Below are 13017 nucleotides of genomic sequence, written 5' to 3' on the forward strand. Positions count from 1 at the left end.
TGATTGAAAATTTAAAACTATTGTTAAAGCAAGTGAAACATGAAGATATAGAAGTGCGGCAATATGCACTTCAGTATGTCACCAAACTGTATCAGATAATAAACAAGAACTTAATGATGCAATTCTTAGTAGTGATATGATAATCCAGTAATCGTTGAATTGATAGATGCACTTGTAACCGGAACTAGAGAAAGTGAGACTTTAAGTTGGATTACGCAAGGTGTTTAGGAGAGTTGGGTGCAATTGAACCAAGTCACTTACCCCGAAGATTTGAGGATACCTCTGTCTTTACATTTAGTGCAACAGATGACACATTTGCTATATCTGCTCTTATGGAACTATCAAGAGCCTTGCAGTTTGAAAAGCATACCAGTTTATGGATAACTTTGCTGTGGCTATCCAAGAAATTTTGAAGTTTTATAAAATATCTCCAACTGAGAAAAAAGCAATTGGGAATCTTACCAGAAAAGCATGCAAGAAGTTATGCTTATATTACTTTCATCGTTATGTTGTTCAACCTAGTATGTCACCTGACCGGATACATCCCATATTCGGGTCGAGTGGTGCATCCACATTTAGTAAATGGGCATTTATTTGGGTTAGTGCTTTGATTCCTCAAATAGCAAACAAAGATATTAGTGTTTTATTCAGTTCCTGCAAACCAAGTTTAAACAGAGATTTAAGGACATTGATATTATTCCTACCATATATAATTCTTCATGTTTTATTTGGAAATAATGATGAAGTCAATACCCAAATTTTTGAAGAAATGCAGACAATAATCAACATAAAACCTCATTCTTACAAAACTATTCAAAACAATAAGCAAGATAAAAAATATTTGCCAACTATTGCACTGGATCCAATAAAAAAATCTAAACCTATAGAAGAAGATACACATATAAAATGTTGTAAAACAATATATGTGCTCATTGATTTCTTAGAAAGATGGGTTCGAGAATGGGTTCATGTAAATTGTCCCAGAGTGAAGAATCCTTTAGACAATCTTCATTACAAAGCAATATATAATTTTGTGAACAAATTTGATAAAAGTGTTTTGTCCAAAGGAAATTTTGAATGTGAGGAATATTCAAGGGCCCTTCTGTATTTGGAGTGGTATTTAGAAGAAAATGAAAGAAAAAATTAGTTCATATTGTCAGATCTAGCAAATATTTATGCAAAATTAGATGAAGGCGATGCTGTTGCTGGTATACTTTCTATAATGGAACATGAACCATCTCTACAAGATCAAATATTATTCCATGAGGTTACAGGCCAATTGCAAGATGCAGCTGCTTGTTATGAAATAAAAGCACAAGAAATAAGTTTGGATCGTGATTTAATGCTGGGAATGATTCGATGTTATCTGGGATTAGATCAACCTTATATGGCATATAAGTTGGCTCACAGCGTTTCTATGATAGAAGATGAAATTGGATGTTCCATTACTGAAAGTTTAGCTGAACCTTTATGGAGATTAGGAAAATGGGATGATTTGTCTGAACTTTGGTTAGAGAAGAAGTCAAGGAAAGTCCAGAATGGGGAGTACGGTTTGGTCATGCTTTACTTTCGTTTAAAAATAGACAAAGAAATGATTTTAAAATGGAATTGGATACAATGAGGACTAACTTAATGTGTAATTTAACTAATGTTACAATGGAAAATGGAGCTTATCAACAAGCATATCCACATATTATTAAATTGCATATACTAAATGAGTTTGAAAGTGTTGACAGCTTAGTTCATATGTAAGCATATGCATATACTTTTACAATTAGGGTTCATAATTTCATGTATATCACACACAATTATTTAAATCACACATGTTTCAGGGTAACAAATTGTAAAAGCAATGTTGAAATTTTAAAAGCTGTCCATAACCTTCTGAGTAATTGGGCTGTTAGATTGAACATTTTGGAGTCTACTGGTACTACTGTCGAACCGGTGTTATGTGCAAGAAGAATATTTTTGGAACAAGCTAAAGTAAATTATTGAAATAGAATTTATATATTATTTCTTTCTATGAAAATCTACAGTTATTGCTTAATAATTAAGTATATTTGTATGTATTTATTTATTCAATATATTAATAGGTGATAATGGCTGATCGAGAATGTATTGTAAATAATATATAGATGAATTTATTGCAAAATCTTGGATAAATAGTGTAAGATTAGCACGAAAAGCTGGATTATACCAACAGGTAGTAAAAGACTTATAGTAAAAATAAGATTTTTTTTGAACTAAACTTCTTTTTTGGATCATTCAGGCATATACATATATTTTAAATGCTGTGAAATGTATAAACCAAAAGAACTTTTTGTGGAAAAAGCTAAGTTGCTCTGGCAGAAAGGTGAGCAATCCTCGGCGATTCGTGCCCTTGTAAGAGGAGTTGATGAACAATTCCCAGACTTAAATAAATTTAAGACTGCATCCAGTGGAGAAATAATAGCTGACAGGTTAGTTTTTAAAATAAATATCTAAATCCAACGTATTTGAGAACATATTATTAGATTTACTTTAATAATAAACAGATTCATCAGTTAAATTAGATTTAGTTGTATGAAGCACAGTGTTTTTTTTTTCATTATTCAATTAAACCATAATTTCAATCATTACTTTTTTGAAAAGTTTAATTTTTCACTCTTGCATTACTTTTTTTGTTTAATATATTGTTAATCTAGCTTAATTTATAAATTTGTCTTTCAGAAAATTATGTGCTGAAGCTAAGTTACTAATTGCAATTTATAATGATGATTCGGTTAATGTTGGAACTGAAGAAAACTTAACAAACTATAAAACTGCTGTTGATGTAAGTCGTAACACCAGATTTAAATGCTATTTCATGATATATGATACTACTTATTATTATTATAACCGTAATTAAACAAAATATGATTTGATAAGCTATTTAAAAATATTAACAAATCAAATTTGAATTTGAATTTTATAAGTAAATCACGTTCTGTTGCATTCCTTTAAAGCTAACTAACTGAAATAAATAATTGACCTTGTTATTTTAATTTGTATTAATATATTATGGTTACTAAGTTTATGAAAAATATAAACAATCAGGTATATATTATAGGTCTTTAAACACTGGGAAAAAGTTTAGTTTATCTTGCACAATATTATGATAAAGTGTATTCAACACTTGGTGGTGATGAAACTGAGAACAGATTTACAGAATCTCCGGTATGTATAATTAATTATCATTTTATATTTTGAATTTGCATTTCTATATGTTTAATATTTTTTACAGCGCCTCATTATACATTTTTATGGAAATTCTTTATACTTTGGTTGCCATTATATATATCAATCAATGCCTAGAATGCTAAGTGTATGGTAAGCTTTTTATAATAGTATAAAATTTTTAAATGCTATTATCAATTCTATATATTTATTTTTAGGCTGGATTATGTTGCTTCAGATAAAGATCCATCCAAAACGACACTAACCAAAATAACAGCCATGATTGCAAATTTTGCTGAAAAGTTACCCACATTCAAATTTTTCACAGCTTTCTCCCAGTTGGTTTCAAGAATTTGTCATCCACAGCCAGTCGTAAGTTTGAATCAAATATTGTTTATAGTAGAATACTCAAATATAAGAAAGATTTTACTTGTGTAAAAAAAATTGTATTGAATTTTAATGAAGAAGTTTGAGCAGAAATTATTATGATTTTTGTGTGACAAATATTTATTTATTTATTTGTAAAAATATATTCTTATTTTGTTTTATTTTAGGTTTACACACAACTTAAAGAAATATTAATTAAAATAATACAAAGGTACCCACAACAATCACTTTGGATGATCCTGTGTGTTTATAAATCCAGTTATGTTCAGCGGTATAAGGTAATAATTTGAGTTGTTGGAATTTAATTGAAAAAATTACATGGCAGTTTATTACAATTTAAATTTTTTAAAAACTTATTGACTATAAGTTATTGATATATATCTGAGTAGTATTACTTATAAATATACTTCCATTATAATAAAATAGAGTATCAATGTTAAAGTATTTCATTTTTCTGTTTTGCAGAGATGTGCCGAAGTTCTGCAAGATCCTAGATTAAATGGTACAGATACTGCGAAATTGATCAATGATTTTAATATATTGGCAGAAAAAATGATTGATTTAACAAATAAGACAATCCCGAATGGCTTGCAAGTATGTTTTATTATTATGAATTTATTTTTGTCAATTGTCTAAATCTATTTATATTTATAGGAAACAACAGTAGCTGCAATAAATAGACATATTCAAAAGACATTCTTAGATCCACAATTCAGTCAAATCATGATGCCAGTACAAGAGTTTCGTAAAATGGTTATGCCGTCTCAGGAATATTATGACAGTATGATTTAAAAATACTACTATTTAATAGAAGCATTTAAATTATTAATTAAAATTTAATTTAGGTAAAAGGAATAGAAATGACTTCAATGCATTTCCCAATAAAATGGTTTATATAACTGGAATACAAGATCGAGTGATAATTCTTGCATCATTGCAAAAACCAAGGAGAATTTCTTTAAAAGGTAGAATATTCAAAATGAAAAACATGAAATGAAACATTACGTAACATGAAATTTTTTGGTAGGATCTGATGGTAAAAATTATAGCTTACTATTAAAGCCAAAGGACGATTTGAGAAAAGATTTCCGTTTGATGGAATTCAATACTATTGTTAACCAATATTTACACAAAAATCCTGTTGCAAGAGAAAGAAGATTGAAAATTAGAACATATTCTGTTTTGCCATTAAATGAAGAATGTGGAATTATTGAATGGATTTCTAATGTCATACCATTGAGACCTGCGCTAATCAAAATATATAAGGAAAAGCGTGAGTAATATTATTTTTGTTTTGTAGAAATGTAGGTTGCTACCTGTATTTTAAAGTCAAATTATTGGAGCAGCCTCTCCAGTTCTGCTGGTAATCTTAATTTTGACTGAAGATCTTTTATATAATTTAAATATTTGAAATATATTTTGTTCTATATATTCAAATATATTCTATTGCAGAAATTTACACAAATGCAGAAAAATTGAAGGCTATGTGGGTTCCAAAGGAAAGTCTGGATATCAAAAGAAAAGTGTTCTTATCATTTTATATTAAAAACCATCCACCAGTGTTCTCAGAATGGTTTAGGTACTTCAAATACTATTTAATTATTTATGTTACATCTAGACTCAATTTATTATAAACATCTTTCTTTATTTTAGATTGAATTTCCCTGATCCACATGGATGGTATCAGGCCAAATGTGCTTATATCCGTACTACTTCTTCATCTCTATGGTTGGATATATTTTAGGTAAATAGCATTATTGACTTGTTTTAATTTGGGCTTTCAATTAGATACATGTTTTTTATATGTGTCAGGCTTAGGAGATCGTCATGGTGAGAATATTTTGTTTGATTCGACAAATGGTGACACCATGCATGTTGATTTTAATTGCCTTTTTAATAAAGCTTAGCTTTTGAATATCCAGAACGGGTTCCATTCCGAATGACACATAATATGGTGAAGGCTATGGGGCCTACAGGTGTCGAAGGAATGTTCAGGCAAGTTAACATCATTATTAATTTATTTATCTATTTATCCCATATCTTTATTGTTTGTGAAATATGAACTTTCAATATGTTTACAACAGGAAATCATGTGAAATTACAATGAATATATTGAGAGCGCAACGAGAAACATTAATGTCTGTGTTAAGACCTTTTGTTTATGACCCTTTATTGTCATGGAGTTCAAGATCTAATAATACATCAAGTCAGTATCCACTGAGAGAATGGATAAAGATCTATGCGATCTGTGGAGAATATTGAAAAAAGACTGAAAGGCATTGTAAGTTTGTTTTATATTCATAATTCTGTTCTTTTATATTTTGTCTTAATTTTTATGATGTAATTTGATTTAAAATTTTACAAGGTGCGTGTTAGAAGTGATCAGTTGGAAAGCACATTATCCTGTGAAGGTCAGGTGAACTATTTAATACTCGAAGCAACCAGTATTGATAATTTATGTCAATGTATATAGGATGGGGACCATATTTATAATTATTTTATTGTTAGATTTTATATGAAATGTTATTGAAGAATGAATTAGTAAGTTATTTTATAATTGATTTTTTTTTTAAGAAAATTGAAAATTACAATTATAAGTAATATTAAAAATACAATGCCAAATATATTAAATATTAATCAGTTTGAATTTTATTATATTTCGATTGATTTTTTTTTATTGTAGCACTAAATAAGCTAAAAATTTGATTTAAAGCAGAATGTTATAGTTAGTTTTGTCATTGTTAGAACCGGAACCGGTTATTAGGTTTGAACCAGAACCTGTTATAAGGTTTGAACCGGAACCGGTTATAAGAATAGCGAAGGATTGTAAACATCAGGCAACTCGATGTCTGCATGGTAAATTCTTTTTGTCTTTCTAAAGGTGCGTCCACACCTGACGAACGAACACGAACGAACATAAACGAACGTGCCAGAACGAACGGCAACAGCATAGTGTGGACGCCACGACGATCACGAACGAACATAAACAAACATGGCGAGCAATGTTCCGCAACTTGTCGGTACATCAAAGGGAATTGTTCGTTCGTGTTGGTACTCGTATTTGCAGTGTGGACGTCTCAACGAACGCAAACGAACATTTTTGTTTTAATAATTTTAATAATTTAATAATAATTTTTTTCCTTTAATATGGGAGACTAAAGACCCTTTTTATAAAATTATTAGAAAAAAAAACGATGCTTGGGAAAATGTAGGCAGAACGTTTGGGATGTCAGAAGCTGCAGTAAAGAAGAAATTGCAGTCTTTACAAGTAAATATTAAACTTGTTATCATACATAGACATTCAACATATATGTTGAGGATGAGAGTTTGAAAATTGAGTATAGTTAGGCTCAAGCCTGGAATGTTCAGCTTGCTCCGAATATGAATGCTGAGGAAAGAAAACGACTCAAAATATAAATATTAAATACAAAAATTGAGTGAAATTAATTGAATAATTTATTTACAGTATATTTACAAAATATACACGAACAAAAATCACACAAAAACCAGTGAAAATGCCGTATGATTAAAGCTTACATCCATATCAATAATAAAACTGACGTTTCACGGAACATTTACGAACAACGAAAATTCAAGCGCTCACTGCTCTTAAGCGCTTGTTTAAGTTCGTTTGGAATTTTTCGCGTTCGTTCGTGTTCCTGTTCGTTCTTCTTTGTATTTTCTTGTTCGACATGTTCGTTCGTTAGGTGTGGACGCACCTTAATGTGTTATATGTTGGTACCTCTGAATCGCATTTCAAAATATGGCGCAACATCGGTTTATTTTGACTTCAACCTATAAATTTGACATTTGCTCAGATTTGATGCTTTATAAAATTATTTCATAAATATTGTAATGGCATTATTCAAAGCCTATAGTGATGACAAAACAGAAAAAGAAGGTATACAGAATCTCATTGATGCTCGTTGTATGAAAAACATTTTTGATTTAAAATTGTTTATTTTTGCATTATAAGGTAGTGTTGATCAACAAAACATTGAATTAATTACTGAATCTGAATTTCCACAAAAAGTTGATACACATGGTAACAAACACGGGAGCGATGCTTCTGATAATGATTTATTCTTTATTGATTCCATGGGAAATCAAAATAATTTATTAGATAATTCAAATGCTAGAAAAATAGAAAGGTATGAATATTTGTGAATATATCTACTTAAATAAAATTTTATTAATTTTTGCATTATGTATTATTTGCACATATTTGGTAAATATTCAATATATCAGATATATATTAATTAAAGTTAAATTTAATGCAGAAAGGAGGATTATGTTCAAATACGAAAAACAAAAAAGAAAACTAAGAGGTATTTAAAAAGAAAAACTTTAGATTCCAAACCAAATATATTTAATTTGAATGATGAATTGAAAAGTCTGCAAAGTTTGTTATCACATGATGAAAATAATATTGGCTTGTGGAAGGAATTTATTAACGCACAAGTAAGAAATATTTAATATCTATTATGGCCCAAAATAACAAAAGAAATATTTATTTATACATAGGCAAAAAATATTTCTGTGGGTAATGTTAAAGCCATAACAGAGAGACAAATCAGTATTATAGAAGAAGCTCTAAAAAAGAACCCCCGGAATGCAGAACTTTATGATTTATGGTTTCAGTGCAATAGAAAAATTTATTCGCATAATGATTTTACTAAAATTATTATGGAACAAACAGAGAAAGGTAAAGAATTTCATTATGTATATTAAATATATTTTCTGTAATATTAGTAGATTATTTTAAAATAAATAATATGAATCTTTATTTATAGATTCTGGAAATTTTCAATTGTGGCTAGCGTTGATAGATTGCACACAGCAGTCAATTTCAGAATGCAATGTAACTGTTGTATTAGAGTTGTATCAGAAAGCAATGACCTGTTTTAAAAAATTTCGTCATCAACACACATGCAACAAAGGAGTTTTATTCAGTAAATATTTTTATTGTTAAGAACTCATATGCGATATAGATGCAATATTGTATCTGAATATAATTTATTTCAGAATTATTTCAGCGTGTTACAGTATTTCTTAGGCAAACGGGTTCTTGGAAGGAGCTGTTGTATTTCTTGGAATACACAATGTGGCTGAATTGCAGTGATTGTGAGCTATCACAAATATTTAAATTTCCAGAAATATCTAACAGCATTTTGATAGAACTGGAAGAAGCGGTTCTTCAATCTGGTTTACCATTATCTGAAATTTGGTATCGAATTGAATCTTTGCGTGAAACTTTCAATTGGAGTACAGTTAAAACAGATTTTAGCAATTTAGCCTGCAATCTTACAATTGAAGAAATGGATGACTTGACAACAGTTTTTAGTGAAGATACTACGAAATTTCATTTATTTTTACATATATTATCTGTTTTGAGGGTAAGTTAGTTATTCAATTAAATTTTCCATTTCAATATGAAAAAAAAGTCTGTCATTGCATTTTATATTGTTCTAGATGCTTTTATATATAAATAATTTTTATGGGTTAAGCAATATTTATTTTTGAAATTATTTTTTTCAGATACCAATTTTACCAAAAAATTACTCATTTTATGGAGTAATAGGCTTGACTGAAATTACATGGCATATTGATAGTTGTGAACATATTCTATACTCGTTTTATGAGACAAATGAGAAGCATTCTGATATAATGCAAATTTTGTATGATATGTTATCCACAATCATTGATGGGCCTCAATATTGGGGTCCACGTCCATTCACCTCTGATTACTATGATTTCGCAACTACTTTAATAAAAAATCTAATGCATTATTCAAAAGATGAATATGATAAATTAGCATTTGGGGTAAGTTTGGATTGAATTTTAATGACTTTCAAAACAATCTATTTTTTTTTTTTTTTATAGTTGTTGTATATCAGATTTATTATGATGCATATAAATTTGATGAAATATTCAAAAAAAACTATTAATGCAAAAAGCATTAAGAAGAAAGTAAAGACATTATTATCAGAAAATAATAATTTAAAGTCTTCAATTATATTGTATGTAGAATATGCAAAACTTGAAGCTTGCATATCTGATGTATCTAGTGGATTAAATACAATGATGGCTCTAATGAATTCTGGAAATTATGAAGTTGCTGAATTGTCATATTTAATTAGGACTTGTATAGATTATAATTTAATTAGCGACAGTAAAAATCTTGATAAACAACTGTACCTGAAGATGCTAGCAAAACTTGTGCATAAAGAACCATTTAATAACTTTGATATACCCATAATAGTGACAAAATTTATGAAGCACCTTGTTGTACAGATTGAAAAATGTTACATCACACTTAATTTTACCAATTACACAAGAGCACTTTATATGTTGTGGTGCATATTTTGTGTATTTTACTTTAGGATTTCAAAAAGCTATAGAGTATATAAATAAAATGAGCGAAAACGTTCATTTTTTAATAAAAGAAAGTTTATTTGAATGGGTTGCTGGTATAAGTTACTTACACTCAGAAGAAAAGATCATACATGTGAGTTCACCTTTTAATTATTTAATAATTCTCAATTTGACTATTTATTATTTTATCATAATAATTTGTTGCATGGTTTCAGAATTGTTTAGAAGTTGCAATTTCAGAATATCCGAATAATAGTAAATTATTATTGGCATATGTGGCATTACCTTTACATTGGACAAAAATAAAAGGAGTTCTTTCACACAGTATTTTAGGGGTTACTCTTTTAATGTGTTTTGCGAAGTTGAAAGAATCAATAGCTTTTGATGATACAGAAAGAATTGCATATAAAAACAGGCAATCGTCTATCATAAATGAAGTAATGAAAGATGAATATTTAACTCAATGTCCTTTTATCTGGAAGATATATTTGCAATTTTTATATGAGAATGGATCTGAAAAAATTATGGATACTATGACACAAGCTATCGAAAAATATCCTTGGTTGAAGGTAATTTTTATTTTGTAAAAGGAAATAATTTTTGTGAATACTTACATAATTTATTTTTAGGCTTTTTATGTGTCCGGTGTCAGATATGTTCCACAAGAGCATTCTGCTTTCCAAGACATTATTGCTGAGAAGGAATTAACATTGCTCGCATTGACAGAAGAATTGGAGATTCTACGACAAGATAATCCAGATAAATAATCAATTAATGAATTGAAAATGTTTCAAAACGATGTATGTACAAATTTTTATTACACATGAAAAATTTTATTTATTAATTGCATTTATATTTATTTATCAAAATATACAAATTTTAAGCTCTTTAACAAAACTATCCAAGCTATATATTAATTGTTCATAGTAGAAAGGTTTTAATACACATTTTTTTAATGTAATAAATAATAAGGCAGTAAGTAACAATCATAAATGATAATCAAAAACTTTTTTTTTTTAAATATAACATTGGTTTCAACCTACATGAATTCATTATAATTTCTATTTAGTAGTATGATTTATATATTATTTTTGAATAGTATATTGAAGTTTACTATTCTTCATTTTTTAAAAATAAATTAGGATAAAATCGTAATCCTTCTAAAGATTCATCTCTGCATGCCTTTCCTGCTAATTCTGTTGTAAGCAAACGTTCATGAGCTAGCAGAATTGGAATACCTATGATATCTGCTAATAATTGTGGGGTTAAAAAGCCATTCTGCTCCAACTACAAACAAATTTTAATGAATAAGAGATATAAAACCATTACTTTCAATCCTTTTTTACTCACAGCTTCTAATGTGCTATCTATCACTGATATGTCACTATGGCTTTCCAGTTGTAAAACCATAGCTCCACTAGGAAATTGTCGAAGCATTAATGGAGGTTCCAATAATCTGCAAGCACTTAATAAATCTTCAGGAGAAAGTAATTCTAAGCCACGAGCTCTATTAACTCGAACAAAGACATCTGATAAAGACATCATACCACCAATTTCTTCAATTGGTTGCAATAATATCTCATTTAACTGATTAGCAAGCTTTTTAAAATATTGTGAGTCACTTTGATATGCATCTCTTGTTACTGGATCGTCTATTCCTAAGCTTAACAAATATGATTTAAATCTTACAGTTTCATCTTGTGTTATATCACCTTGCCGATCCTGAAATATTTTAATTTTGAGTTTTTGTTCATAACAATTCAAAAAATTATAACTACAAATGTGTGTAAACTCACACGAATTTTTTGGCTGATGCTTTTGCTAATATTGACCATGTCTTTTGCCATCGTCATTAATTTATTTAAATCTTGAAAAGCTTGGTTAATATTTTCATCTGTGGCTTTATGTTTTTCTTGTAAACTTCTTTCTATTCCTACTATCCCAGTTCGGGTTTTGATATTTGGTAACTTCTTAACTTCTGGCGCAGGAGAGCTAGCAAAGGAATTAATAAGTGTAAAAACATTTTTAAGCTTATTCTTTATAATGCAAACCTGTCTTCTACAACACTCCATTCTTGGGCTTCTAAAGTTGCATTTAAACTTGGAATAAATTCAGATGAATATCCTTCTCTGAATGAAAGTTTTATGAAATCATATAAACTGCTTGCAGAAGGTCCAGGTACTTTGTCTAAGATTAAAATCAAATTTTTAGTGAATTATTTTGCATGCTTTATTAAGTTTAAAAGCAATTACTGGGAGATGCTGGAGATAAATGAAGTATAACTTTTTTGCTTCTGCTGAAACCAAAAACCCCAGCAGAAGCTTCTTCGATACCCTTGACAAGATTTAATGGCAGTGTTATACATGTTTGGCCTCTGGGAATCTCGCCTGGCCTTCCCCAAAATAATCGCCGGCTTGTAAGAACTATTTCACCGCCTTCAAAATTAGTCTGATAAAAAAGAACTATTTTAAAAATCGGTGTTTTAGAAAGTCAAAATTAAAAATTGCATTCAATGGTTGAATACATATATCTTAAGTAATTTGTTATCATTGAGTGGAAGTGGCCGTTAATGACTAGCTCAATAATGTTCATCTACAGAAAAAATATTAATGCTACTTCATAATAAACACAAACAAATGTAATGCAAAGTATGAGTATTGTAAGAATATTTTATAAGACCCACTTAAATATTTATGAAATTTAGAAAATAAGTATATCAAAGTAAAATGTGTATAGTAATAAACTTTAATACTAAGTTTAATAATATGTATACTTTGTTAATATGTATAATTTGTTATCTATACATAAATTGTAAAAAAAAACTATACCTTTACATCGCCGTCATATAATCTCACATTTTTTTCTCTTATTACAAAAGATTCACCTTCGTTCAACTTTGCGACATTATATTCTAAGCGATCCATAAATTGATATCTGTAATAAATAATAATAATAATAATAACTATAACGTCAGAATTAACCACAATTTGTGTTTGTCAGTTTGACAGTTGACAGTTGACAAAATGGACATGTGCCACCAACCTAAAATAATTTGTATTC

General features: G+C 28.8%; 3 protein-coding genes and 1 pseudogene across 3 annotated transcripts; 3 read left to right on the top strand and 1 right to left on the bottom strand.

Annotated features, from left to right (window-relative positions):
* Positions 1–14: 14 nt before the first annotated feature.
* On the top strand, positions 15–6075 carry LOC113386224 (annotated as a pseudogene).
* Positions 6076–7379: 1304 nt separating this feature from the next.
* LOC113386225 lies at positions 7380–9983 on the top strand. Its single transcript, XM_026624017.1, has 9 exons — positions 7380–7483; positions 7559–7733; positions 7863–8043; positions 8107–8287; positions 8376–8534; positions 8608–8978; positions 9121–9405; positions 9466–9870; positions 9966–9983. Exons 1-9 carry the CDS (start codon positions 7438–7440, stop codon positions 9981–9983), a joined length of 1821 nt encoding a protein of 606 aa, XP_026479802.1. The 5' UTR covers positions 7380–7437.
* Positions 9928–10774, top strand: LOC113386850. Its single transcript, XM_026624609.1, has 3 exons — positions 9928–10090; positions 10173–10526; positions 10587–10774. Exons 1-3 carry the CDS (start codon positions 9998–10000, stop codon positions 10722–10724), a joined length of 585 nt encoding a protein of 194 aa, XP_026480394.1. The 5' UTR covers positions 9928–9997; the 3' UTR covers positions 10725–10774.
* Positions 10775–11003: 229 nt separating this feature from the next.
* On the bottom strand, positions 11004–12896 carry LOC113385150 (vacuolar protein-sorting-associated protein 36-like). The gene is made up of 6 exons (XM_026622965.1): positions 12786–12896; positions 12210–12405; positions 12009–12144; positions 11754–11949; positions 11308–11679; positions 11004–11244 (listed from the first exon to the last, which is right to left on the bottom strand). Exons 1-6 carry the CDS (start codon positions 12879–12881, stop codon positions 11071–11073), a joined length of 1170 nt encoding a protein of 389 aa, XP_026478750.1. The 5' UTR covers positions 12882–12896; the 3' UTR covers positions 11004–11070.
* Between the last annotated feature and the right edge of the window lie 121 nt (positions 12897–13017).

This window comes from Ctenocephalides felis, unplaced genomic scaffold (genome assembly GCF_003426905.1).
Source record: "Ctenocephalides felis isolate EL2017-DRISC unplaced genomic scaffold, ASM342690v1 CF-g0.4_SCAFFOLD_03571, whole genome shotgun sequence".
In the NCBI taxonomy this organism is placed as follows: Eukaryota; Metazoa; Arthropoda; class Insecta; order Siphonaptera; family Pulicidae; genus Ctenocephalides; species Ctenocephalides felis.